The sequence below is a fragment of the Podospora pseudoanserina genome, chromosome 1 (assembly GCF_035222485.1).
Source record: "Podospora pseudoanserina strain CBS 124.78 chromosome 1, whole genome shotgun sequence".
Taxonomy (NCBI): domain Eukaryota; kingdom Fungi; phylum Ascomycota; class Sordariomycetes; order Sordariales; family Podosporaceae; genus Podospora; species Podospora pseudoanserina.
The window spans coordinates 8,358,972-8,386,232 of NC_085920.1; the positions used below are offsets into that span (position 1 = coordinate 8,358,972).

The window sequence follows — 27,261 nt, forward strand, 5'->3', positions numbered from 1 at the left end:
CGTTACCAGTTTGGTGTCTTTTCCCTACGCCCCCACGTGGACCTCTACCTGGACGGGGGGCATGAGCGACTTTTACGGACTGCATCTACAGATTCGGTACGCAAATTGGAGTTTGGATTGAAGGGAACTGTCAACGGTCCTCCCTCACTCCTCCCACGCACTAAGTACCACCTGAGGATTCCCAATGAGGAGATGCTGTGAAAGGTGGACCAATCGCTACCGTGTGCTTATGGATACTTTCTGACCAATGACGACGGCGCACCAATCACAACTCACCTGCCACGTCCTGCATCTCTGCAAGTGGCTGGTGATGGTGAAGCACAAATGGGCGGATGAGGGCGATGGCATGTACTGCCTCTATGTGCACCTCATCTGCCCGTCTCCGATGACCGCACCATCCTGGCTGGCCTGGGGCACGAAGGGGGGAGGTCCGTTTTTCCTGAGCGTTCTATGCAGCAGCATTAATGGGGTTGCACCAGGCTCTTTTACATGGTAGGAATTCTTAAAATCACGACGTCCCCATCCATCGACCTGAAGTGCTTCTACACTATCTGGGCCCTGTATGATCTGTCAACCGCTAGTGAAGCATCCCAAGACACTTCATCCAACGCCGCGACGCATCAACGTATCAACGCATCAAGGCATCTCTGCTTCTGCTTCTGCTCCTGCTCCTGCTTGTGCGTCTACATCTGCACAACCCACCTGTTCACTTTTCTGCCGCCCCGAATCTATTTGTTCGTTCGACCTGTCGAGGATTCAAAGCAACCACGGCACCTCAGCAAAACGCACGACGCCAGCTCCCCGCGTTTAATGCCCGACCTAACCTAAGAAGTTACCTGACACCTGCAGACCCCGAACAACGCAGCTGCAACCCTGTCTCTGTAGTTGCAGCCCCTGGCTCGACTCCGGCATACTATTCCGGACCCTTTCCAGTTCCCAAGGTCTTCAACGGCGCTGAGCTCGCTGCCGCCCAATCCGCCATCCCCTGGATATTGGGTCACTTTCTATAAGACCATACTGAACCCCCACCGGCCCTCCAAGCTCGGGACCCCCCTTTTCTTCCCCACTTCACCATCAAGAACAGCAACAACAACAGCCATAACTCGGACATCTCGTCTGAACAAACCCCTCACCTCTTTTCCCCCCTCACGCTCTCACCATCCTCCCCACCCCTTCTTCACTCTACTCTCACCACCTTCTCACACACACACCCCTCACCATCCTCCAATATGCCTCCTCCTACTCCCCCCAAAAGGCAAACACGCTCAAGTCACTCCTCCACCAGCCAGGAATCTCGAAATAGGAGGAGTAACGACTCATATGGCTCTAACTCAACTGCGCCCACCTCCCTCTACACCTCGCCCCGTCCCTCTGGCTTGAAGCGCTCCCCGCATCGACAGGAAGCAGTGGTACGTCCAGGAGTTACGACTACCGAAACGATGTCAGCCCTACCACTTCCCTCGACTCGCGCTCCTCCGTCGAGACATATGCCTCGACGACAGCTTCATCTGAGGATATTGCCACCCTGGACGACAAGTCGTTGGACTACGAGTACAACAGCATCCCGCCGCTTCCCGTGTACCGCCGCGAGCTTGTCGAGCCCAATGTCCGCCCTTCAACCCCCCAAGACTTCGCCAAACTCTTCCCCTCGCTCAACCGCCTGACAATTCGCCATGATGAGTTTACTTCCGACGGAAACATGAACTTGCGGATCGACACAGTGGTGACGGGACGGAGGAGAACGGCCATCCAGCTCTTCCATCTTCGCATGTACGATCTGGCCAAGCGGGAATTCTCGCTTCGTCGGTACTCGAGGGATTCTGGTCGCGAGGTTTGCAACTCGAAGCGCAAGTACACTGAGCCGGGCGCTCCTTCGAGGCCCCAATCCAGGGATCACGATGAGAGGCCAACGCTGAAGCGCTCCATGTCGACCGCGATCAAGAACTTGGGTGGTGGAAAGCCGGCTCTTCGCCGCGCGAAGTCGGGCATGGCAGCCTTGGGCCGCCCTGGCACGGGCTACTCAACTTCCGATGCCGATGATGAGATCTTCCACGATCGGAGTAACTTGTCTCGTCTGTCACTCGATCATCACAAGGCCCAGAGGCCGCAGCCTACCAACACCATCAAGCTTGAGTTCAGCAACTATGCCCGCGTGGATGTGCATCGTCGGGGCAGCAAGAACAACAAGCGCTACGAATTTGAGTGGTGGGGCCACAAGTACAGCTGGAAGCGTCACTTTGACAAGCAGCTGAACTCGGTGTCCTTCCACTTGATCCGAGACGGGAACTCCAGCGCGCCGGTCGCGCATATCGTTCCCGAGACAAGGTCTCCAAGCCAGGTGCTCGCTGACGAGAACGCTGGTGGCTGGGTGCCTCCTTGCTTCATGTGGATCGCCGATGAGACCATCGTGGATGCCATCACTGATGTTGCCGAGTAAGCTTTCTTTCCACCTCCTGAATTTTGTACACGGGCAGCTTGCTAACTTGATTCCTCAGTGTCATTATGTCTACCGGGCTCATGACTCTCGTGGATGACTGCATCAAGGAGCGATGGCAGACCAAGAAGGTCCACCACATTCCCGTTCCCTTGATTCACAAGACGGTCAGCTTTGAGAACATCAACCCCAGGGCTATCATGCAGAGCATTTTCGGCCGGCGGCACTCCCACTCAAGTGACCGCCCGCCCTCGGCACCATCGAGCCCTCTGCGATTCGCGAATCCCATGCCGGTCTACTAGACCGACCGACTGCACACTTTGAGCTGCAGTCTTTTTTTGAACTTTTTCCTTGCCACCGGCAATGTCATGTACTCGGGCCGAAAGGCGGTTGGATGTGGTTGGAACACCCTACTTTCCGGCTTTCCTTCTCCCTGTCAGTGGTTTTCGGCGCCCGACACAGCTGCCACGTGTTGCTGCCCAACCACGAGACGGACAGGTTCCCAAAGTTCTGGGAACCCATAAGGAGAACATGGCGACGCCTCCTTGATCTGAGATGGTTGAGAACACGGGGCACCGATGACGACGTTTCGCCTCTTATTTCCCTTGTGGAGTTTTCCGTGTGTTTTTCCATTCGTGTTCTATATCTGGGCCCTTTTCTTGTTTTTCTTTTCACCATCCTGTCTACTTTAAAAAGCGTTTTTCATTGTGTCATTTGCCCTTTGGCTGCTATTATTATCACGACAGCGATTTCTTGTTTGTTTTTCTTTTTTGGAAAGGAACTAATCCGGGTCAGCATGGATGTTTAATGGACATGGCGTTTCTTTTTGTTTATCATCGTTCATCACCAACAGACACTTGGCGAAAAGGGGGGACAGGCGCACTCAACACACACTCTCACAAACGCATATGGAGGGGAATGGTTGGGTATGGGATAGGTTGTCGGCAGCATGATGACAAGGGGAGTTTTTCCTTTTTTTCTTCTTCTTTTTTCTGACATCTATTTGGGTATTTCATCATGATCATGGGCATCTACGGTAGCATTTATTGGAGCATTTCACGTTGTTTTTTACTCTTTTCTTTTTTTTTTCTTTTTGCTTTTGTTGGAATATGGGCTTGGATGGTGGTGGAATGGCGTGTTATGATGGAAATGGAAATGATATGAATTGGAGGAGGGGAATGAGCTCACATGATGGGGATGACTTGTACTGGCATATATGCGTGGCTCTCACCAGGGGCTTTACTTTCTTTCTTGCACTCTAACCCAACTACTCTCCTCTCACAGGGACGAAGGCAGTCACAGATGGACAGAAACGTCATAGCATTTTCTTTTGTCGATACATATACAACAACTATACATACATACATACCAACACAACATTAAAACATTCATCAATATGTTTCACGTTTTGGCATTTGCATGGAGTTGAGATGCGGTGATAGGTATATATGCATGTCTGGTGAGGAGGTTTTGGAAAGGGGTAAAGGTGGATGATGATAGAATGATAGGTATAAGATAGATAATTGCTGCAAAGACAACGGAAAGAACTAGACAGAATGACTTGGCCGCTTGTGTGTTCATCTCATGTTTGTGACAGGAACTTGACTGAGTGCTTGGTGTGAGTTTGAGAGCAGGTGCTCTGTGCTCTGTGGCTGCTTCCCAATTGGGAAGGCCAGAGTTTGTGTAAGTGCGCAGCGCTCGGCAGTCTCAAACTCAGACTCACACTCCACCCTTCACTCACTCACTTGCCCAATTGACTCCCAATTAACCACTACACCACACCCAGTTGATGAGCTCTTCAAAAACTGAGATGATATGCCTAGTTTTAAAAGCACGTTCAGCCAACCTAGACATGATCTAGTTCTATCAACACAGCAACACAAACTCGCCCATAATGGAAACTATGCCCAACCCCAGCGCCTTGTGTACATCCATCACGAGGACAGGGTTGATAAAAAGACAAAATAAATGTCGGTGGGTGAAGCTCTGTCTCGACCAAAAAATCACCGAGAATTCTACCAGCCCTTTCCGCCAAAATCTGCAGACATCACCATCGCCGTCGCCACCAAAAGAACCATCCGTCCATTCCCAAACCCCAAAACCTCTACCTGGCGAGAACCCCTTCCGGATGCCCGAACCCGAAACCAGCTCCGCCATCAACCACAGTGTGCGCATTGTTGAGAGCCAGACTCAACACCACCTCCACCCCCCCATCTCCACCTTTTCTACATGGGCAGAAACCACATCCCCCAATGTTGAGCCCTATACCCCACAACAACATCCTCCAAGAAAATTCCCCCCATTCGTCCGGTGCCTTCGTAGTGTTGTAGATCCCCAACTCCCACGCAAGGTCTTCCCGATCGCGCTGACTCGTACGGCAAACCAAGTACCTGTACCTTTCTTTGCTGCCCACCCCATCATCCATCATCCCCAAAATTTCCAAAACAAGGGGACCCTTGGAAAACGCCACTTTGTACACACAACCCTTTCCGATTTCCCCTTACCCAGGGGCTTTGCTTGTCTGACATCCAGAGTGCCCACAAGAGCCCAAGTTTCATGACATTTCATTGCGGGGAAACAGACGTCAGCTTCTCGAAGCCGCCGTTAGGACTTTTGTAAGGGCGCCTCATGAGGTTGTCTATTGCTGTTGTTCGCCATCAAGGGGTTGCGAATAACTTCACATAGCAACACAACAACACAACGCAGCGCAACGCCAACACATTTTACGGCTTGTACCGCCCACAGGCTCTATTTCTCCTCTCCTGTAAAATCTTATGACTTCTAAAAACAGATAAAAACCAAACCAAACCAAACCAAATTCCCAAAAACGCTCCGTTAAACCGCCTGCCCATACATGACACGCATTACAAAAATGTGCGGGTTCATCAAAGAGTACAAGAAAAAATGTACAACATCTACAATGAGAAAAAGAAAAAGTTCCATGCAGCCATGCTTTGGTAGAGAAACCGATTTTCCTTGCCATTTCCTTTTCACATAATCGTCCCATCCACCCATTAGTTTGAATTCATTTACGCCTCTCCTTGAAGGGCCGCGGCACCATCCTCAGAGTACTTCTCCCAGTTGGCCAGGATGTGGCCGATTCTGGGCGAGTTGGTCAGGCGGTACACATCCTCAAAATACTCCTTGGTCAACTCAAACGGCTTGGCCGTCACGTTGGGGATGTACTTGCCAATGAGCTTGGCAGGGTCGATGGTGGTTTGCTTGATCTTCTTGAGCAAGAAACTCCTGAAGGGCTTGACACCAGACCGCAAGAAAGTAGAGTGGAAGGGCACGTCGATACCCTTGAGAGGGATGGTGGCGAACCCGCGCTCGAGTTCCAGGGGCTTAGGTTTGGCTTCGGTCTCCTTGGCACACGCCTGGATGATCTCCACCAGCTTCTCCTTGACCATCTCGGGCTGGAAGTCCTTGCGCATCTGCTCAATGTCGATCTTCATGTGCTTGAGGTAGTTGGTAACGCCAGCGAGGGTGTCGAGGGCACGGAGGTCACCGGCGCATACATACTGCATGTTGGCGATGTTGAAATTGACGATTTCCAAGAGCCAGCCGGTGCTCTCCGCAATGTTGCTGACCACGAAGCGAAGCGCCTCCTCGTTGAAGGTCTTGCTGATGCGGCTGGGGTTGACGGCGCACATGCTGTAGTTGGAGCGACCCTGCTCGTCACGCTCGACAGCGACTTGCATGGTCAGACCGCGGTAGAAGACAACAGAGACCAAAGACTCGATGGGCATGACATCTGCGAGAGCAGCCAGAGCAGAGTACTCTCCAAGAGAGTGACCAGCAAAGGTGCTATCCCTGGGCACAAGACCCTTGGCCTTCATGTCCTCGAAACTTGCCTTCTCCATCAAGGTCAGGGCGGGCTGTGTGAACTGGGTGGCGGAAAGCAGACCCGTTGGTGAACGGTAGGTGTACGATGTGGTCTTCTCGTCGATCTCCTTGAAAATGCGCTCAGATCTGACGGAGCCATCGGCGGCAACTGTCTCGAAGGTCATGGCCATGTAGTTTTGACGGATGGCCTTGCCGCGGGGACCACCGAAGTGAATGGTGAGCTCCTTGGGGTTGTTCTTGACGATGTTGGAGATGGCAAAGCCTGCAGCCTGTTAGTAACATGCCACACAGCGAGGCGAAAATGCAAAAGTGACACTTACCATAAGTATCCAAGAGGTAGTTGTCGGCACGGTCCCAAACGTCCTTGGCAACAGGACTGCTGTTGTACAAGTCCATACCCATGCCTTGCTCCTGAGAACCTTGACCAGTGAAGACATAAGCCGTCACAGGCTGCTCAATCTCGGCCTCGCCGAGAAGGACCTTCTCCTCCGTCTCCTTGTTGCTGGCCTCGACCTTGATGATCTTGCGACCGGCAACCATACCGACGTGCTGCAGCTTGACATTGAGATCGTCATGGGGAAGAACCATGCCAGTAAGAGAAGCGTGGAAGCTGCGAACGCGACCAACCTTGTTCTCAGCGGCCCAGGTCTCAACCAAGCTGCGGACGGCAGCGCTGGAGTACATGCCGTGTGTGATAGTGCCGGGCAGGTTGGCATAAGCGGCAAAGACGCGAGAGACGTGAATGGGGTTGTAGTCACCAGAGACGCGGGCATAAGTCTCGTTGGAAGCAGGGGCGCGCAGCTGGAGAGGGGTCTTGCCGCTGAGAGGAATGGGGTTCTCAAAGTTGATGGGCTGCTCGATGGAAGATCCGTTGCGCTGGAGGTAGTCAATGACTGGGTTGCCGTGGGATTCACCGGCCTCGTAGTCGACGGTAGCAACCTGAATGATCTCCTTGGTGGGAAGCTCCACAAGAACCTGGCCACGGGTCTCCACGTGGCTGAAGACGTTCCTGTTCTTGAACCTGACCAAACTGTGCAGACGGAAGATCAAAGTCTGTCCAAGGAGCTCGATATCAGGGCTAGCATCGTCAAGAACAAACCACTGCTTGGAGCGAAGGACGGCGACATCCTTGGTGCTAGCGAGGTGCACCTGCATGGGCGTCTCGACCTTGCGCTGGAAAGTGTTCTCGAAGTCGTTGTAGACACCGCGGTACAGGAACTGAGAAGTGACCTCCATGACAGCTTCGCCATCACGTGTGATGGTGCCGCATACCTCGACCATCTTTCCAGACTCTTGGTTGATGACGGCGTTGATCTGGGCGGTGGTGTGGACCTCATCGCCCTTCTTCAGAGGCTCGGCACCTGGCATCATGCGGAAGGCATTGGAGAGATGGACAAGCTTGAGCAGGTCACCGTCAATGGTGCGAGGGAAGATAGGCTTGGTGATAGCCTTCCAGCCAACGACAATGGCAAAGTCCATGGGGGCATACATGATCTTCTCGGGTCTGTCGACGAAAGCCTCGCCGGTGTTGCCAACGGCATGGACGAAGTCGTTGATGGCCTCGCTGGTGATGACAGTCTTGCCGCCGTCGAACTTGCTGGTGACAGGAGCATCGAGATCAAACTTCTCATCACCAAACCATGCACGCCAGTAGAACTCCTTGATGTGGTTGTTGCGGTTCTCCATAACCTCGTGAATAGGAGCATACCCAGCTTCAGGGCGGTACTTGAAGCGGAGCGGCAGGGCGACCGACTTGCCAAGGGCAGTGGTATCCTTGATCAAGCTGACGACAATCTCATCCTTGCCATCAAGCTTGACCTCAATAACCTCGACATAGCGGTTATGGCGAGGCTGCTCCTTGACCACGATGACAGTCTTGGCAGGATCATCAGGGTTGGTGATCTCAACAAACAAGCCTCTGGCCGGAGCAAAGATCTTCTTCATCGGGTTGGTCTGGTACTTTTGCCCCTGAACAATGACCTCGGACCGAAGCAGGGCGTATCTCCAGTTGCGCTCAGTACCGGCAAGCATGTTGATCCAAGACTCAACATCAGGGAGTTCCGTCGCCGGAGATGAGCTCAAGCGGTAGGTGTGCTTGCTGGCGTCAACAGCGATGGTGAGGCCGTCAATATCCAACGGAAGTGGCTTGTCAATGAGATCACCACCGAAGTACTCCACGGTGGGAATCTTGGAAGCATCACCGCCGTAGAGGTCCTTGGTGAGACCCTTGATGTGACCTTCATGAATGTTGTCAAGAATCTCCTTGATGGGCTCGTCAACCTTGGTGGCGTGCTTAGCCGCCATGGGACCTTGCAGAATGCAGGTCCTGCCAACATCCTTGCCGATAACGGCACCAAGGTCCTCAGACTGCCAGAGAGAATCCTTCTTGAAGAAGAACTCGAAATCGCCGTCGAGAGTGGGGACGAAAGTGACAGGCTTCTGGCCACGACGCTTGCACAGGAGCAAGAAGTGCTGAACATCTTGGGCGTTGATGAGCTGGGTCTCAGCATCAGGGTAGTGCGACAGGATACGCTCGACGGCAGCGAAGGGCTCGTCCAGGTCGGCATAGCTCTGCAAGTGAGATGGCTGGCCAGCAGAAGTGGTGAAGCGCTCCTCAAGACGGTGGATGAAGTCACCCGTGAGCTTGGCATAGGATGGGTCGATCCAGCGCTTCTCATCCTCGACATAGAGGAGGGCAACCATGCGGCGCACAACCTCGCCGTAGGTCATGTCCTCGAGATCCACGGCGGTTCCGTCCTTCTTCTGACCGAACCACACCTTGTGGAAGTCTTCGTTGAGCTTCTTGATGATATAGCTCTTCTGTTTCTTGAGCTCGACGAGGCGCTTCTCCTTGGGGAGGCTGAAAATCTTCTGGTCCATCTCGGCCCAGAAGAGAACACCGCGGGTGGCGAGCTTATGGATGGGCTCACCCATTTCAGACATGACAGTGATAACACCGCCAGCTGCTCCCTTATAAGTGTTCTCCCAAGCAGCATCATCAAGACCTGGGGCATCGACGATGGCTTGCTTGGCAGCCTTGCTCGTGTGCGCTTCCTTGGCAACCATCATGCGGCTGCCGAACATGCAACCATCATATGGCATGGGGGGGTAGCCATACTTGGTGGACCATTCACCGGTGAGGTAGGGATAGGTATCGTCAGCACCACCGAAACCGCTGCCAGCAACCAGGATGAGATTTTCCTGGCGGCGGATACGGCCGTACATGGTAAGGATGGGGGCGTGGAAATCCTCATACGAGTGATGACCACCACCTCTGCCACCAGTCCACTGGAGAATGACAGGGAAGTCGGGGTTGGCCTTGGCAATGTTGATAACGGCCTGGATGGCCTCACTGGAACCTGGCTTGAACGAGATGTGCTTCAAGCCAAGCGTCTCAATATACTCCTGAGCAACCTCGATGGAGGGAACACCGGCACCGATGGTCAAACCTTCAATGGGAACACCCTCGGATCTGAGCCTGCCAAGGAGCGGGATTTGCCAGCCCATAGCACGGGGGTTGACGTAAATGAGGTTGACAGTGATACCGCGACCGGCAGGAATGGCCTGCTCGATCTTGTGGATAGCAGCGGTCATAGTCTTGGCATTGTAGTAACCGCCACCGGCCAACTCAATCTGATACCCAGCGTTCATGGTGGCGGCCACGAAGTCCCAGGGGACGGTGGTAGGGGTCATACCAGCGACCAGAAGTGGCGGGAGACCAAGCAGTCTGCTCATCTTGGTGCTGACATAGGTCCGCCCGCTGGAAGTCTTGACGAGCTGAGGCCCATACGCCTTTACCCAATCAACAGCGTACTTGACAGCGTGCTCCTCATCACGGTCGAAGAGCTCAGACTTGTAGCCAACCTCGGGGACGGTCCCGCTGACGGTGCCAGCCAGGATGACGCGAACACCGGTGCCATCCTTGCTTCTGCTGGTGAGAACACCGAGGCCCGAGATACCTCCCGGACCAAAGTCCAAGATGTGAGTGGCTTGCGGGAAAACGGTGGCCTTCTCCCAGTTGACAACCTCGCTGGTAATCATGCGAACCAAAGCCGGGACAACATTGCCCTTGACAGAGTCACGAATGTCCTTTCCAGTGTTGGTGTCATACACAGCCGAGCCGAGTGACGAGGCGTCGATCTTGACGGTCTTAAGATCCTCGTCAATCAAGCTCGTGGCATCCTCCAGGTACTTGCTGTGGAAAGGAGCCGTGATAGGCAAGAAGCGGTTGACAAAGCGAACCTTTCTTTGCGTGTGGGGGATCTTGGCCTGGTCAATGCCGGTGGCAGCCTTGACCTTCCTGAGCTGAGCATTCAGACCGCAGAGGGACTTTGGAGGACCGGCAACAACCACATTTCGGGGGCTGTTGATCAGGGCAATAGAGATGTGCTGATCGGCTGGCAGATACTGATTTGTGAGGTCAATGTGCTTCTGAACCTCGCTTTGGGGCAGATCGCGAACACTGAGCATAGGGGTGGGCACACCCTCTCCGTTGTCAACGGCATCCTGGAGCAGGGTGGGGGTCATAGACGTCTTGGGGAAAGCTTGCTGACTGCGGGCACCAATCCAGAAGAGAATGGTCAAGGCGGACTTGGAAAGCTCCTCAAAGGACTCCCACGAGTCGCAAGCCGCAGTAATGGCAGCCAAAACGATACCCTGGGAGTGGCCAGTGGAGCCAGTGACTCTCTCCCGAAGAATACCGGGGTGGAGGCCCAGGACTTTGCAGGTGACAGCGTAATGGGCCAACTGCACGAGACCAATGAGCGGGAAACTGACAGGCGCTGAGACCATGTAATCCAGATCTGGTGTCGATTCGGGGTGGTGGAGCCAGTGGGTGATATCCAAACCCTTGCTGTACAGCTTCTCAGCACTGGGGTGGCTGGAAAGTGTTTGAAGGAGCTCGGCGGCATTGGAAATGAGCTCGCCGACAAATGATGGGTAGGTGGTGTGCAACTCCCGGAGCTCATCGAAGTACTCCTCAATGTTGCCTTGTCCACCGAAGATATTGTAGATCCGGGCAGCGTCCTCATCGGCAGCACGGAAAAGAGCAGACTGGTGGGATTTCATCGCCCTGTTTGTGGCAGATCTAGCAGCAAAGTAGCTGCGGATCACCTCCAACTTCTTGGCATCGATGCCCTCCAGGTTCGCGACAAGCGCGTGGACATCGTTACCCCTGAGGAATGCTCTCTCAAACTCGTTAAGAATGAGCTTGAGCACTTCTTCATACGAGCCCTGTGCATCATCCTCGCCCTCGGCCACTTCGTTGGCAATGAAGCCCATAAATCTAGCCACCAGCTCCGGGATCGAAGATGGTTCATCGTCCAGAGCCAAATCGTCGGTAGGCGCAGGTAAGCTGGCAGTGAAACGGGTCTTGAGCTCGGAGGCATGGTAATGAAGGCCAGTGGGTATCAAAAACGTCGTCTCGAGAGAGCCGTGGGAAACTGTAAGGGGACGAAGCGAGGCTGACGATCTAGGTGTGACGGCGCCCGTCTGAGGGCCGGTCCCGGAACCGTACATTATGAAAGATATAGGGGTATCGTATCTAATAAAGAAGTGGACTTGTTGGTCTCTTATGAACTCCCTGGGTCTTGTTAGCTTTCTGTTGCAAACCAATGGCACCACCCCCCCTCGTCTCGTCTCCAATTTGGCGGTGAGCCAGCCAGACGATCAAATACAAAAAAAAAAAAAAGATCACATACCAGCACAACGATTTGGGAGAGTTCAAGAATCAAACTACCTGCAACAATTCGCTTTTCTGCGTCGAAAACCGCGAAGACAATGCTGACTGGATGGTGAGCAAACGAACTACTGGCGCAGCACGAGGGGGGTGGTGGGGGAGGGTGCCATAGGTTGCAAGATAGGAGGCAGGCTTACAGGGACTGATGGGAGGTGGCAGGTGGGAGAGGAGGGAGGGACTGGAATCCTAAGATAGACCTGCCCTTGGATCGTTCGTTCGTTCGTGTCTTCTCAAGCCCAGGAGAGTGGGTGGGAAGTGTATTATCAGCCCAGGGAGGAGGGGCGGCGAGAGATGGCGGGGAAGGGCGGTGGCGGGGGAACAAGATCAATCTCAGGAGAAGGAAGCGGACGGAAAGGAAGGAGAACAGCAACCGGAGGAAAGCAAGCAGCAGTCAGCAGCAGTTTAGAAGCCCCTCGTGGTTCCCGGATCGGGTGGAGATGTGGATGTGGTCCCTCCACTGGTGTCGACCTTGGGGGATGGCAACGCGTAAAAAGGCCCAACGCAATTCGGCTGTCTCCCTGCGAATCCACGGCTGGCGGCTGCTTCGTCGCTCGCCAAAAAAAAATTGGGATCTTGTTGGGGATGGCACGACACATCCGCACCCAGATCCCCCCCTGTCGACAGGACCCCTCGTTGTGTGCACTGTCTGGCACAGTGTACTTGTGGCGAGGCTTATGCACCTGCTTAATGCGCTGTACCTTGCCGAGCCTGAGATCCGGCCAACCCGCGAACAGAGGGTTCCACAGCGGCAACCCCACTTGGTCCACCTGTCACAGCGACGACCCCAATGTCCCACATCTGCCCATCATGTATCGATACCTCCATCCGAACGTCCCGACGTATCCCGCCATCCACCAACCCCAGCAAACTTCAGCCCGCCACTGCCCACACAGATCACTGCCCTCGATAGCGGAGCGATAGGACGGAGCGGCGAGGGTCCTTTTGCCATGCATCCATTCTTCCGGAAGGCCTGGCTTTTCTTAGACCCGAGACTTTGTGTAGCGTCGAGAGCCTTCCTTCAGTTCGGGACATATGGGAGAGATCTCGAGCATCATCTTACAGATCTTGTTCATCATTGGGCCATGCCCCGAGTGCTTACCCCGAGCACGCCGACGTACCTGCGTTTTATCCCGTTGTGCCCGTACGTAGATCCGTGGCTCCGTGCTTCTCCAGGTTTTGGGGGTTCAAAGATTCTTCATTCAGCTTCCCATGGCTCCACCGTGAGGATGCCTGTCGAGGTCCACGGGGAGCCGGCAGTGCCGGTCTGGAATCTCCAGTTGATAACAACGCCTCGCCGCAGGTCTGCCGTATCAGTCGGATCAACTGGAACATTTGGAACAGCATCCTACAAAGTCACATACTGGTCCAATGCCATCTTGAAGGCAGGGCCGGCACCTTTTTCTGGAATATCTGCTCAGCCTTCTGAATTACGGGTGTCAGAGGAAGTCCCGGTTCCGTTGCCGAGAAGGTGTCCCTCTGCTTTAGTAGACGGACGCACCAAGTACTATCAAGACATGAGGTGAGAATAACGTACTTTGTAGGTCCGAATGTGGAAACTCTCTTTGCAGCCCAAGGACTCAGTGTGAACGGAACGCCAGGAGACAAGCTCGACTGTAATTCTTTTCCGTTCGGGCAGTCCCCACGGCCAACCACAACATTCCACACGATCGTGTGTGAGCCGATGTCAACTGAATTGTAGCCCACATGTTTAGGGCCCAAAGGTTCAAAATAGTGGATGGCAAACATGCATCAAGGGATGATGATCTGGTCCGACAGCTTTCTCCGCTTGCGCCGCGACCATCTGTAGCCATCTGATATCTCCAGATCTACAGGGACTCTACATGCCGGAGACAGAGGTACCATGCGGTGCTGCTGTACCACTACCAGATTGATAAATTTGCAGAGCGTGTCAGCCAAGGTCCAAATAAACAATAAACAAGCCTTTGATGGCTTACAATGCCCTGGCAAGGCATGATTGGCATCTGGCAGAGGAGCACACACGGCCGAGGTCTATCCGGATCTCCGGGATCATGACGCCATGCAGTAATGAGGCTCAAGGTTGAAACGGTCCGACAGGCGTGTCCGAAGTGTCCAGGACACGGAGCACAGTCGTCGAGTCTCGGGTCTTGTCCTTTTGCTGGTTGCCTGCTCTCTGCTTTTTGCTCTCTACCGGGAGACATTGGGCTGCGGTGAAACTCGGCGGTGACGGCTGTCGAGCGGAGGTATCGAGACTTCGGTCGCTGTCTGCTCCAAACACTGTGGGGTAGCTAGTGAGAGGTGCGCTAGGCTGAATCAGGTTAGGTCCAGAGTTTGGTTGAGAAGCAGCTTGCAAGGTGCGCCAGCGGGCATGGGGGGGCACTCCCATTTGCAGGGGTCTGCCGAGCCCAAAATTCATTCAACAGTTGCACCTTGAAGACGCGGTAGCTCCCAATTTTTTTGTCTATTGCCCCCGGTCTCACGACTATCTTGTCATTCCAGTTGCCCCCCTCTGTCAAAAGTCTGGGTTCCGCATCCCCGAAGCCCCTTGCGTGGAACGAGCTGGGTCCGTCTTAATCTTCATCTCTCTTCTTCTCAGGCACGCCCTCGCCTGTTCGTCCAACCTTTTTCCCGCCCCTCCTCCCCTCCCTCCACCTCACCAACTCGGCGACGGCATCGACCCTCCCACTAATCTACCACCACCACCACCATCACGCCAATTCTCCCCCCCGGGTCTCACTGGGAACGGTTCATGACCACCGCTTGTTCATAGAAGATACCCCCTACGATATTCTCTTTCTGCTTCTTCTTTTCTTCCCAAGTTACGTTCCAGCAGCCCCTCCAAGATGCGTCCCGAAGTTGAGCAGGAGCTCGCCCACACGCTCCTTGTCGAGCTTCTCGCCTACCAGTTTGCTTCTCCTGTCAGATGGATTGAGACACAAGATGTGTTTCTCGCCGAGAAGATTGCCGAGCGTATCGTGGAAATCGGTCCCGCTGATACCCTTGGTGTAATGGCCAAGAGGACGCTCGCCTCCAAGTACGAAGCTTACGACGCCGCAAAGTCAGTTCAAAGACAAATTCTCTGCTACAACAAGGACGCCAAAGAGATTTACTACGATGTCGATCCAGTTGAAGAGGAGCCTGAGCCGGTAGCAGCCGCGCCAAGCTCTTCCAGTGCTCCCGCTGCGGCTGCGGCGGCCCCAGCTGCTGTTGCGGCGGCACCTCCACCACCGAGTGCTGGCCCTGCTGCCTCGGTGCCCGATGCGCCGGTGCCGGCCGTTGACATTGTGAAGGCTTTGGTTGCTCAGAAGCTCAAGAAGGGAGCATCTGACATTCCATTGGGCAAGGCCATCAAGGACTTGGTTGGTGGTATGTTCTCGCGACCCCTGAAAAAAAAAAACCCTTTATGTTGGAGTTTTGCTGACAACGAGAAACACAGGTAAATCCACACTTCAGAATGAAATCGTCGGTGACCTCGGGAAGGAGTTTGGCTCGACACCCGAAAAGCCCGAAGATACACCGCTTGATGAGCTCGGTGCTGCGTTGCAGGCCACTTTCGATGGCAACCTCGGCAAGACCACCCAGGGTCTTATCGCTCGTCTGATTTCTTCAAAGATGCCCGGTGGATTCAACATTACGACTGCGAGGAAGTACCTCGAGACGAGGTGGGGTTTGGGCTCCGGACGCCAAGACGGAGTTCTTCTGCTGGCCATCACTATGGAGCCAGCCGCGCGTCTGGGGTCCGAGGCTGATGCCAAGGCTTTCCTCGACGACGTATCCCAGAAGTACGCCGCCAGCGCTGGCATCAGCTTGTCCACCGCTGCGGCTGCTGGCCCAGCCGGCGGTTCCGGCGGCGGCATGATGATGGACCCGGCGGCGATTGAGGCTCTGACCAGCGACCAGAAGACGTTTTTCAAGCAACAGCTGGAGCTCACTGCGAGATATCTCAAGGTGGACATTCGTGCCGGAGACAAGGCTTTCCAGGCCTCCCAAGAGTCTTCCAAGGTCTTGCAGGCCCAGATTGATCTTTGGATGGCCGAGCATGGCGACTTCTACGCCTCTGGCATTGAGCCCGTCTTTACGCCGCTCAAGGCTCGCGTTTACGATTCGTCATGGAACTGGGCCCGTCAGGATGCTCTTAGCATGTACTACGACATCATTTTCGGGCGGTTGCAGGCTGTTGACCGTGAAATTGTTGGCAAAAGTATCCGGATCATGAACCGTTCCAACCCAGCTCTCCTCGAGTTCATGCAATATCACATCGACAACTGCCCAACAGAGCGTGGAGAGACCTATCAGCTTGCCAAAGAGCTCGGTGCCATGCTCATCGAGAACTGCAAGGAGGTGCTCTCTGCCGACCCTGTGTACAAGGATGTTGCGGTCCCTACCGGCCCACGCACCACTGTTGATGCTCGCGGCAACATGAAGTATGAGGAGGTTCCTCGCGCTAGCTGCAGAAAGCTCGAGCATTATGTCCAGCAAATGGCCGAGGGTGGCAAGATTTCCGAGTACGGCAGCAGGACAAAGGTTCAGAATGATCTGTCCAAGATCTACAAGTTGATCAAGCAGCAGCACAAGCTTCCTAAGACATCGCAGCTCGAGATCAAGAGCTTGTACAGTGATATCATCCGCTCTCTTGGCATGAACGAGAGCCAGATCATTCCCAAGGAGAACGGCAAGGGTGCCAGCGCCGCCGCCGGTCTCGTCAAAAAGTCCAAGCCCAAGGGCAAGACTGAGACCATTCCCTTCCTCCATCTCCGCAAGAAGACTCAGCATGGCTGGGACTACAGCAAGAAGCTCACCAGCCTGTACCTTGACTGCTTGGAGGAAGCCGCCAAGGATGGTGTCACATTTGCTGGCAAGTATGTGCTCATGACTGGTGCTGGAGCTGGCTCCATCGGTGCCGAGGTTCTCCAGGGCCTCATCACTGGCGGTGCCAAGGTTGTTGTCACCACCTCTCGCTTCTCCCGTGAGGTGACCGAGTATTACCAGTCCATGTATGCTCGTTATGGCTCGCGCGGCTCTCAGCTCGTGGTCGTTCCCTTCAACCAGGGCAGTGTTCAGGATGTCAACGCCCTTGTCGAGTACATCTATGACCCCAAGACCGGCCTTGGCTGGGACTTGGACTTCATCGTTCCTTTTGCCGCCATTTCTGAGCAGGGTCGCCAGATCGATGGCATCGACTCCAAGTCTGAGCTTGCTCACCGCATCATGCTCACCAATCTCATCCGTCTTCTCGGAAACGTCAAGGCCCAGAAGGCCGCCCGTGGTTTCGAGACCCGTCCTGCTCAGGTCATTCTTCCCCTTTCTCCCAACCACGGCACGTTCGGCAGTGACGGTCTCTACTCCGAGTCCAAGCTTGGCCTCGAGACTCTCTTCAACAGGTGGCATGCCGAGGACTGGGCTAACTACCTCACCATTTGCGGTGCCATCATCGGCTGGACCCGTGGCACTGGTCTCATGGCTGGTAACAACATGGTGGCCGAGGCTGTCGAAAACTTTGGCGTGCGCACCTTCTCGCAGCAGGAAATGGCTTTCAACCTTCTTGGACTCATGTCTCCCACTGTCGTCGATTTGTGCCAGAATGAGCCCGTGTTTGCCGACTTGAACGGTGGTCTCCAGTTTATTCCTAACCTGAACGAGGTGATGACCAAGGAGCGCAAGTCCATCACCGAGACCAGCGAGATTCGTCGTGCCGTCACCAAGGAGACCGCTGTCGAGAACAAGATTGTCAATGGTGAAGATTCGGAGGTCCTCTACAAGAAGAAGGTCATCGAGCCTCGCGCCAATCTCAAGTACGACTTCCCCACCCTTCCCGACTGGAAGTCCGAGGTTGCTCCTCTCAACGACAAGCTCAAGGGCATGGTCGATCTCGACAGGGTTGTCGTCATTACTGGTTTCGCCGAGGTTGGTCCATGGGGCAACTCGAGGACTAGATGGGAGATGGAGGCGTACGGCGAGTTCTCCCTGGAGGGCTGCATCGAGATGGCCTGGATGATGGGTCTCATCAGGAACCACAACGGTCCCATCAAGGGCCAGCCATACTCCGGCTGGGTTGATGGCAAGACTGGCGAGCCTGTGGAGGACAAGGACATCAAGGCCAAGTACGAAAAGTACATCTTGGAGCACTCCGGTATCCGTCTGATCGAGCCCGAGCTGTTCGACGGCTATGACCCCAACAAGAAGCAGCTCCTCCAGGAGGTCGTCATTGAGGAGGATCTGGATCCCTTCCAGACTTCCAAGGAGACCGCCGAGGAGTTCAAACGCGAGCATGGAGACAAGGTCGAGGTCTTTGAGATCCCTGAGAGTGGCGAGTACACTGTTCGTATGAGGAAGGGGGCATCCCTCTGGATTCCCAAGGCCCTTCGCTTCGACCGTCTCGTTGCTGGTCAGATCCCAACTGGCTGGGACGCCAAGCGCTACGGCATCCCTGAGGACATCATCAGCCAAGTCGACCCCGTTTCTCTGTACGTTCTCGTCTCGACTGCCGAGGCCCTCTTGTCCTCTGGTATCACAGACCCTTTCGAGTTCTACAAGTATGTCCATGTGTCCGAAGTGGGCAACTGCATTGGTGGTGGTCTTGGTGGATCAACGGCTCTCCGCCAGATGCACGTCGATCGCTACAAGGACAAGCCGGTCCAGAACGACATTCTTCAGGAGTCCTTCATCAACACCATCGCTGCGTGGGTGAACATGTTGCTCCTCTCGTCTTCTGGCCCCATCAAGACCCCCGTCGGTGCTTGCGCTACTGCTGTTGAATCCGTCGACATCGGTTATGAGACCATCATGGAGGGCAAGGCCCGCATCTGCATCGTCGGTGGTTATGATGACTTTGGTGAGGAGGGCTCGTACGAGTTCGCCAACATGAAAGCCACCAGCAACTCTGTTGACGAGATGGCCCATGGCCGCACTCCTGCCGAGATGTCCAGACCCACCACCACGACTAGAAACGGCTTCATGGAAGCTCAGGGTGCCGGTCTCCAGGTCATCATGACTGCCAAGCTCGCTCTCGACATGGGTGTTCCCATTTGGGGCATTCTTGCCCTCACCACGACCGCCTCTGACAAGATCGGACGCTCCGTCCCTGCTCCCGGCCAGGGTGTTCTCACCACCGCTCGTGAGCATTCTGGCAAGTTCCCCTCGCCACTTTTGGACATCAAGTACAGAAGGCGCCAGATCGAGAGGCGCACTCGCCAGATCCAGGGTGATAAGGAAGCCGAGCACCAATACCTCGCCGACGAGGCTGAGGCTCTCAAGTCTGAGGGTCGGTCGCGTGGTGAGATTGAGGAGTATGTCGCAGATCGGGCCAGGCACATCGAGAAGGAGGCCGAGAGGCAAACTCGCGAGGTATTGCGCAGCTTTGGCAACAACTTCTGGAAGCAGGATCCCAGCATCGCTCCCCTGCGTGGCGCTCTGGCCACTTGGGGTCTCACCATCGACGATCTTGACGTTGCTTCTTTCCACGGCACGTCCACCAAGGCCAACGACAAGAACGAGTCTTCTGTTATTTGCCAACAGCTCGAGCATCTCGGCCGTACCAAGGGCAATGCCGTCATGGGTATCTTCCAGAAGTATCTCACAGGTCATCCCAAGGGTGCAGCCGGTGCCTGGATGTTGAACGGCTGCCTGCAGGTTCTCAACAGTGGTCTCGTGCCCGGTAACCGCAACGCTGACAACGTCGACGCCATCATGGAGAAGTTTGATCACATCGTCTACCCCAGCCGTACTCTCCAGACCGATGGCGTCAAGGCTTTCTCGGTCACCTCTTTTGGTTTCGGCCAGAAGGGTGCTCAGGCTATCGGTATCCACCCCAAGTATCTGTATGCCACTCTTGACCAGCAGACCTTCAACTCGTACAAGACTAGGGTTGAGGCTCGCCAGAAGAAGGCCTACACGTACTTCCACAACGGCCTGATCAACAACGCGCTGTTCGTTGCAAAGGACAAGCCCCCATATACCGATGAGCAGCTCAGCCAGGTTCTCCTCAACCCCGATGCTCGCGTCACGGAAGACAAGAAGACTGGCCAGCTCATCTTCCCTCCCAACTTCATGAAGCTTTCTGAGAAGACTGCTTCCGCCACGCCTGCTTCTCCTCAGAGCGGCAAGGCAGCTTTGGAGATGATGATTGGGCAGGCCGCGAGGGCACTTGAGACGGCCAACACTCAGGTGGGTATGGATATTGAGGACATCAAGTCGATCAACACCAACAGCGACACTTTCCTTGACCGCAACTTCACCGAGGCCGAGATGAAGTACTGCTTCTCGTCCTCCACTGGGCGGTCGCCTCAGAAGGCGTTTGCTGGCCGATGGAGTGCCAAGGAGGCCGTCTTCAAGGCCCTGCGTGTCCAGGGACAAGGAGCGGGTGCGGCTCTGAAGGATATTGAGATCGTTTCAGACAGCACTGGCTCACCAACAGTCAAGGTATGCAAAGCGGATCCTGCGTCTGGTGTGATCATAAGCTAACTTTTCGCTTGTAGCTGCACGGTTACGCTCAAGAAGCCGCTCAGAAGGCTGGTATCAGATACGTCAACGTGTCCATCACATACACCGATGACCACGCGGCCGCCATTGCCACAGCGCAGCTCTGAGCCCATGGATGAATACGAGAAAAGGATTAGACGAAAGGGACTATACTATCTATCATACATACATGTTGTAATTGGGAACTAGGGACTTGAAAAGGATGTGTACATCATGATTTAGATCGACGGCCTCGGGATGGGACGTCGCCATAGAGCGCGCGCATGGGATTTGTCTGCGTAGATTTTGAGGGCGTTTTATGTTGGCATCTTATTACTAGGTTATGTTTTAAGCTTTTTTTGATTATCAGGTCAACTGCCGAACGAGTTCATCCAGTGTGACGTGACGTCTGACACCTGACACCTGTCAAACCAGGGGCAATGACGGTGCCACCCAGGCACATGTTCTAGTGTTGACCAAACTGTCGGTTTCATCGTTTCATCAGCGAGCGAAGCTTTAAAAAGTTGCGTCCTTCCTTTGTTGTTCTAGCGTGATGGCGGGCTGTGTCGGTTCGGATCGGCTGCAAGAGTGCTTGCTCTCGGCCTGGTCGGGCAACGCCGGCACCCGTGACCCCCGCAGGCGGCGACCCGCGTTCGGGGGCGCAGAGAGCCGAACTCCACTCCCGGCGGGGGGATATCCGCTGGCGCTGCCAAGCGCGGGTTGTCATCGACTTTGTTGTTCACTTCTGAAACCTGGCAGAAATAGATAAGAAACAGTTTTCCTGTTTATTTTGTTTCCGGACTTGATCTTTTGGGCTTTTTGGCGACTTTTGCGACACTTATCTCGATCCAGATAAATTGGAGATACGACGGACGGAGTGTTGGACTGATAAGCAAAGACCGACCAGGCACGGCCGGAACACAGTACAACCAACCTCCTTGTTCACGATTGGATCTTACTTCTGACAAAACTTACAAGCCGTTTGCCATTTCCAAGACTATCACATCATCAAAATGGGGGATATCGGCTTCTCCACCGCTGCCGTGAGCGAGACAAGGCCACCAGCGAAGAACAAGATCTTCCTTGGCACTTTCATCCACTCCAAGACTCTCAGCGAACTCGAGTATCTTCACAATGCCGCCGTAGCAGTTGACAGTCTCGGCACCATTGTCGCTGTCTCCCCGGACACCGACATCGCCAAGGCCAAAAGCACACTCCTCCCCCAGCTGAACTGGCCCTCTGATGATACCGACATGGTTGTCGCCAAAGCCGGCCAGTTCTTTTTCCCCGGCTTCATCGACACCCACCTCCATGCCTCGCAGTATCCCAACGTTGGCCTCTTTGGCAACTCGACCCTCCTGGACTGGTTGAACACTTACACTTTCCCCTTGGAGGCGTCTTTATCCTCGCTCCCAAAAGCCCAAAAGGTCTACTCCCGTGTCATCCGCAAGACACTTTCTCACGGCACAACCACTGCGGCGTACTATGCCACCATTGACGTCCCCGCCACCAATCTCCTGGCAGATTTGTGCCTCTCTTCTGGCCAGCGCGCCCTGATCGGGAGAGTATGCATGGATCAACTTGGCCCATCCTACTACCTCGACGAATCCCCAGCGGAATCCCTCGCCAAAACAAAGCAGTGCATCGATCACGTCTTGTCCAAAGACCCAAAGATGGAGCTAATCACCCCCATCATCACCCCCCGTTTCGCACCCGCTTGTTCGGCCCCCCTGATGAAGGAGCTAGGCCAACTAGCAAAAGAAACCGACCTCCCTGTTCAGACACACATCAGTGAAAACAAAAACGAGATAGCCCTCGTGGCGAGTCTATTCCCAGACGCAGGGGATAGCTACGCAGAGGTGTACGACACGTTTGGGCTGCTGACGCCAAGAACGATCCTGGCGCATGCGGTGCACCTGACAGAAAAAGAAGCGGATTTGGTCACGGAGAGGAAGAGCAAAGTCAGCCATTGCCCTTGCTCCAACTCGGCGATTACCTCTGGAGCGGCGAGGGTGAGGTGGTTGTTGGATAAGGGGATCGAGGTTGGGCTGGGGACGGATATGAGCGGGGGGTACTCGCCTAGTGTGCTCGAGGCGGCGAGGCATGCGGTTTTGGTGAGCAGGCATATTTGTATGGATGAGGGGAAGTCGGAAGAGAGGGATAAGTTGAGCGTGGAGGAGGTTTTGTACCTGGCTACGAGGGGAGGGGCGAAGGTTGTGGGGATGGAGGACAAGATTGGTGGGTTGGAGGTGGGGATGGAGTGGGATGCTCAGCTTGTGGGACTTCATGAGGTGGATGAAGAGGAGGAGGAGGAGGGCAATGTCGATGTGTTTGGATGGGAGAGTTGGGAGGAGAAGATTGCGAAGTGGGTATATAATGGTGATGATAGGAATACAAAGAAGGTGTGGGTGAGGGGGAGGTTGGTTCATGAGAGGAAGTGATTTCACACATTTTGATTATTTCAGGAATTTAGAAAGAGAACAGCAAGCGTGTTGGCGTTTAGAAGATCTTGTAACGAATATGATGACAGTTTTTCCCGTTTAAATCATCACAGGAACAATTGTAGGAAATTCTGTTCCATAAAGCTGTGGCAAGTGTTGACCAAGTCGCAAAAGAAGCAACCGTCATGGGGTTGAACCAACTACCTGAAGCGAAGGGTCGAGTCCGGCCCACACAACCCCAACTGGTCAGGCCAGGTTGCTCGCGGCTCCTTGACCGTTGCGCTGTCTACACACAATGGCTAGCTACTTCGCTGATAGCATGTGCAGATAGGTGGTATATAAGTATGCTTTCTATCGGCTCAGTTTCATCTCAAATTCATCATCCAATGATATGACATCATCGTAACCATCTCAAAGTCGTAAACAACTGCGGCGCTGTCCGCCTTGGCCATGACCCCGATCGACCCGCCGCAAAGGCCAGCCGACCGCTGTGCCCCTTCAATCAAATCACCGTCGGATTTTGTCAGCCATTGAACATGCCACTGAACAAAAGCTGATGAGTCAGTACAGTAAGCTACGCCTCCATTTTTAGGCCGTGAAACGTCAACGAGGCCAGCAACCCAGGACGCCATGACGGCTGCCACCATCCGGGCCATCCCTTAACCTTATTTCTCGGCCGAGTTCGATCCCATGATTTTCCCCGACGACCGTCATGATGATTATGGAATGTTTCCGCTGCCTAAGGGCCGGAGAAGTCGGCTTAGGATCGGCCGGGTCTGCGGGTATCGTGCGGCAAGGGGGCGATCAACCCAAGAAGGTCATCATCAAGTCGAAACTAGGCGAATAAGCAGAAACGCCTTGATGAGAAGAGAATTGGACCGGTGAGATGGCCAAGACCTGTTTGAGATCCTGGGGATGAACTCATCATGAGAATACCGTAGGAGAACTTGGGCTTTTAGCAGTGAGGTGGGTGTGATCGAAAGAGTATAAATCAGACAGATTTCGCTCGCTTGAAAGAAACTATTCATCAGCATCAACAACTACAACAGCAACATAACAGCAGCAAACAACACTTTCAAAACACTCACACAAATAATCAATCTTGCCATCTTTCAAAATGCGTGCCACCACCACCATCCTCTTCATCGCTTCCCTCGCCTCCACCGCCTTCGGTGCTGCGACTAAGATGTTTGACGACGAGAACTGGTATTTCTCCCTTTATCGTCATCTCTTGCCAAATACAGCCTAACTAATCGCTTCCTCTAGCCAAAATGAAGTCGACAAAAAGGTCTTTAACGGCTTCTCCACCGGTGACGCTCCCCTCACCGACAACATCAAATCCATCCGCACCGACTCCCGCGTCGACACCTGGTTTGCCTACCAGCGCAACGACGGCGAGGGGTGCAAGGGCGACCTCATCACCAGAGTCAACAACGGTGATTGCATCAAGGTTTCTGACTTGGGCATTGGGTGCACGCGGTTGTGTGCCAGTGGTTTGGGTGCTGGCAGCTGTGTTGCTACCACTATCCCTTAAACGGTGATGCTGCTTTGAGATATAGGGGATTGCTGGTCTGAATTGGGCGTTTGGATAAAGGTCGGGGATTGGTTTGAATTCGCATATTGATAGTATTTGGCTTATTGAATTTCTACACTGTCTGTTTTAAACAATTTGCCATGCCGCTGCGAGTGAAAATAGACAAAGAAAAGGCGTACGGCTACCTATAACCCGAAGAGCAACAGGTGCCAGTTACAGAGCCTGTCAGAATTGACTGACGTCGGGTCTGATGATGGCTGCACCGAAGGCACGGTTCAACACTGCGGCTGCTTGCAGTCGCAGTGTTGGCACTCAATCTCTTGGTGCGCTTTCCTCCACCCATTGGCTCGCCATGTCCTGTGACCCTGTTTCGACCACCTATCAAAGTTTTCAAAAGACATCTCGATCAACGATCCACATGTCTCGCGGCACTCGATATAGACGGCTGATCAACCCGAAGAATGCACCATCTCGCGTTCTATCTTCAGCCGCATCTCTCAAGATGATTCAATCCACTCTTCTGGAAGCAAATGCCAACACTTGTTCCGGCTAATAATAGCGAAGTCCTCAACGCCTATCGCGGCTCCTTTCCGTTACCGGTCGCTACACCCAGCTCAACAACAGTTGTCGTCGTTCCGCGATATTGACCAGGACCCACGATAATGAAACCTCAAACTACACCGTTCACTACCGTCGTCATCATGCACAGACTCCCGCCTTGGCACTGGTAGTCAAGATTGAGGCAGCCGACGCGTTGTGGGGGCGTTTTGCTTTCTAACGACAAACCCTCGTGTCATTCTTCCCCAGAAACCTCAAGATCCAAGAGCAAATTCCCATCGCGAAGCAAACAACCCCTCCCCAAGAAGCGTGATCTTGTGCCGTAGTCCCGCGCCAAGCTGCAAGAGAGAAAAAAAGTGCGGAAGCCGAGCCACGGCGCGACACGGGTTAGGGGACACCCCTTGTCTCTCGCTTGGTGTGCATCCTCTGGCGAATCACGAGCCTTCCAAGCCGCCATATTGGGCAGTGCTCACCACTTGAAGCTTCAGCTCATTAACCAGTTGCGGCATTCCAGCAGACAATCCCCAGGGTCGTCCCAAGGGAAGCCCAACTGCGGGCCCAAAAGTAGACCCAAAGTCTGCTATGCGTCTGCTTTTTGTCACTTGAAATTTGACGTCTCACTCACTGCGCAGTGGTTTCCTTTTCTTCAGCCTTCGGGGCACACATATCGGCCTTGGCACGACGACGTCAGCAAATCGAGTTTCAACGACATACCCCGGCACACCACACACCCAAGCGCCGTTTCTCAGTACATTCTTCCATCGTGTCAGTCCATGCCTGGCGTGGACATGGGTGCCGAACCGTTGTTGAGGCCGCCACTGCATCTTGGGCTTGCAGAAACTGACACACCCTGTCCGCTCAGGCATGCGGCATGTGAGCAACCGCCCCCTCCCCAAGCCGAATCTGGCCTGGCTGATTAGGTCTTGAATGCGAAATGAGGAGATGTGTGACACCAAAGCAAAGTGATAAAAAGATTGTGTTTCCCCCACTTCTGAGCAGCTGGTTTATTGCTGTAGGCCAAACCGAACTGTGTAATATCAACAACACCAGCTTCGTACGGACTCGACACCACCCCAAGTCACCAACAGACCCACATCATGTCGACTCAAGGTCTCCTTGCAAAGGGCGTTCCCCCTCAACCCCTCTGGCTCCTCTACATCAAGATCGCGATTTTGGTGCTCTCACTCGTCACACTCGCTCTCGGTGCTTGGGCCGTATCAATCTTTGGTGGCTATGCTGGAGGATATGGTGGCCCAACTGGCGCCGGTGGTCTTGTCATCTTCACAGTATGCTTCCTCTTTTCGAGTCCTATATCTCATCTCATACTCACACATCACAGGCTATCTGGTCCTTCATCGTCTACGGCGGCGCCGCAGCCATTGAGATCTGGGCCCCTCACTTCTTCTATCGCATCGGTGCTCTGGTCGGTTACATCCTCCACATCATCTTTTGGCTCTCCGCCTGGGCCTGGTCTGCCAGCGCCGCTTCCTTCTGGCTCTCATACACGTATGGCTTTGGTTTCTACGACTCTGCGTGGAAGAGAGAGGGCCAGGCTCTCGGTGCCTGCGCCGGTCTCGGTGCTTTGATCTGGTAAGCAAAATCAGATTGTCCCGGTATTCACAGCAGGATTTCCTCCGTCCCCGTAGCTGCGCCGCACTGCCTCACGGCAACATCACATGGGTGTCAGCAATTCGGGGATACCACCCCGCACTGATGTGCATCCAGTGCAATCAAGCAATCAAGCCACAAAATCTCCCAATTTGGACCTACCAACCCGACCTGATTGGCTAACATTCTGGACCGCAGGGTTCTTTCCATTGTGCACTTGGTCTTCTTCATCCGTGCCTCCCTGGCTGATCCTGAGGGGTCTGGCCCGGCCCCTGGCACCGCCGGCCAAGCTGAGCTCGGCCAGGTCAAGCCTGAGCAGCAGTACCCCGCACAGCAGACATATCCTGTCCAGCAGACCTATCCTGTCCAGCAGACTCAATAGATGCGCTTCATGCAGGTGAAGCTGCACGTTGGTCTGTGAGGGTGGTGAAGGAAATTGAGTCGGTGTCGTCACGCCAGATGAGAGGTTGCAGTCGGGGGTGGGGGATGAGTTTGATGTCTTCTTTTATTGTTCATGATACCAGGTGGCAAGCGATGGGCTATAATGGAGTTGGATATTTACTGGATGGGAGTTGCTTTCCTTGTTTTGATTTGGATGGCGACGGAGTGAGGCACAGATACCCCTATCGATGAAACTGATTGTGGAGTGAAGTTGATTTGTGCAGTT

The 27,261-nt window shown here is 54.2% G+C and overlaps 7 protein-coding genes across 7 annotated transcripts; 6 read left to right on the top strand and 1 right to left on the bottom strand.

The window, feature by feature from the left end:
- The first annotated feature begins 510 nt into the window (after nucleotides 1-510).
- QC764_123290 (uncharacterized protein) lies at nucleotides 511-3,803 on the top strand. The gene is made up of 2 exons (XM_062943563.1): nucleotides 511-2,433; nucleotides 2,496-3,803. Exons 1-2 carry the CDS (start codon nucleotides 1,700-1,702, stop codon nucleotides 2,734-2,736), a joined length of 975 nt encoding a protein of 324 aa, XP_062806701.1. The 5' UTR covers nucleotides 511-1,699; the 3' UTR covers nucleotides 2,737-3,803.
- A 1,334-nt stretch (nucleotides 3,804-5,137) lies between these two features.
- On the bottom strand, nucleotides 5,138-12,390 carry FAS1_1 (beta subunit of fatty acid synthetase). The gene is made up of 2 exons (XM_062943564.1): nucleotides 6,601-12,390; nucleotides 5,138-6,542 (listed from the first exon to the last, which is right to left on the bottom strand). Exons 1-2 carry the CDS (start codon nucleotides 11,795-11,797, stop codon nucleotides 5,464-5,466), a joined length of 6,276 nt encoding a protein of 2,091 aa, XP_062806702.1. The 5' UTR covers nucleotides 11,798-12,390; the 3' UTR covers nucleotides 5,138-5,463.
- A 64-nt stretch (nucleotides 12,391-12,454) lies between these two features.
- On the top strand, nucleotides 12,455-13,540 carry QC764_123305 (uncharacterized protein; the record flags this gene model as incomplete). The annotated part of the gene is made up of 1 exon (XM_062943565.1): nucleotides 12,455-13,540. The coding sequence occupies one exon, from the start codon at nucleotides 12,455-12,457 to the stop codon at nucleotides 13,538-13,540; it is 1,086 nt and encodes a 361-aa protein (XP_062806703.1).
- An 827-nt stretch (nucleotides 13,541-14,367) lies between these two features.
- On the top strand, nucleotides 14,368-20,581 carry FAS1_2 (beta subunit of fatty acid synthetase; the record flags this gene model as incomplete). Its single annotated transcript, XM_062943566.1, has 3 exons — nucleotides 14,368-15,362; nucleotides 15,433-20,414; nucleotides 20,471-20,581. The coding sequence occupies exons 1-3, from the start codon at nucleotides 14,840-14,842 to the stop codon at nucleotides 20,579-20,581; spliced, it is 5,616 nt and encodes a 1,871-aa protein (XP_062806704.1). The 5' UTR covers nucleotides 14,368-14,839.
- An 885-nt stretch (nucleotides 20,582-21,466) lies between these two features.
- Nucleotides 21,467-22,894, top strand: QC764_123320 (uncharacterized protein; the record flags this gene model as incomplete). Its single annotated transcript, XM_062943567.1, has 1 exon — nucleotides 21,467-22,894. The coding sequence occupies one exon, from the start codon at nucleotides 21,467-21,469 to the stop codon at nucleotides 22,892-22,894; it is 1,428 nt and encodes a 475-aa protein (XP_062806705.1).
- A 289-nt stretch (nucleotides 22,895-23,183) lies between these two features.
- Nucleotides 23,184-24,428, top strand: QC764_123330 (uncharacterized protein; the record flags this gene model as incomplete). Its single annotated transcript, XM_062943568.1, has 3 exons — nucleotides 23,184-23,775; nucleotides 23,836-24,100; nucleotides 24,161-24,428. Exons 2-3 carry the CDS (start codon nucleotides 24,012-24,014, stop codon nucleotides 24,426-24,428), a joined length of 357 nt encoding a protein of 118 aa, XP_062806706.1. The 5' UTR covers nucleotides 23,184-23,775; nucleotides 23,836-24,011.
- Nucleotides 24,429-26,083: 1,655 nt separating this feature from the next.
- QC764_123340 (uncharacterized protein) lies at nucleotides 26,084-27,054 on the top strand (the record flags this gene model as incomplete). The annotated part of the gene is given in 4 exon segments (XM_062943569.1): nucleotides 26,084-26,272; nucleotides 26,326-26,576; nucleotides 26,793-26,928; nucleotides 26,947-27,054. 4 exon segments carry the CDS (start codon nucleotides 26,084-26,086, stop codon nucleotides 26,974-26,976), a joined length of 606 nt encoding a protein of 201 aa, XP_062806707.1. The 3' UTR covers nucleotides 26,977-27,054.
- Between the last annotated feature and the right edge of the window lie 207 nt (nucleotides 27,055-27,261).

Bases quoted from the DNA above. Each gene is read 5' to 3' on its own strand.
- QC764_123290 (XM_062943563.1), top strand. From the start codon at position 1,700: ATGAACTTGCGGATCGACACAGTGGTGACGGGACGGAGGAGAACGGCC. The intron at 2,434-2,495 runs GTAAGCTTTCTT...TTGATTCCTCAG, and splicing joins GCCATCACTGATGTTGCCGA to TGTCATTATGTCTACCGGGC.
- FAS1_1 (XM_062943564.1), bottom strand. From the start codon at position 11,797: ATGTACGGTTCCGGGACCGGCCCTCAGACGGGCGCCGTCACACCTAGA. The intron at 6,543-6,600 runs GTAAGTGTCACT...AACAGGCTGCAG, and splicing joins CTACCTCTTGGATACTTATG to GCTTTGCCATCTCCAACATC.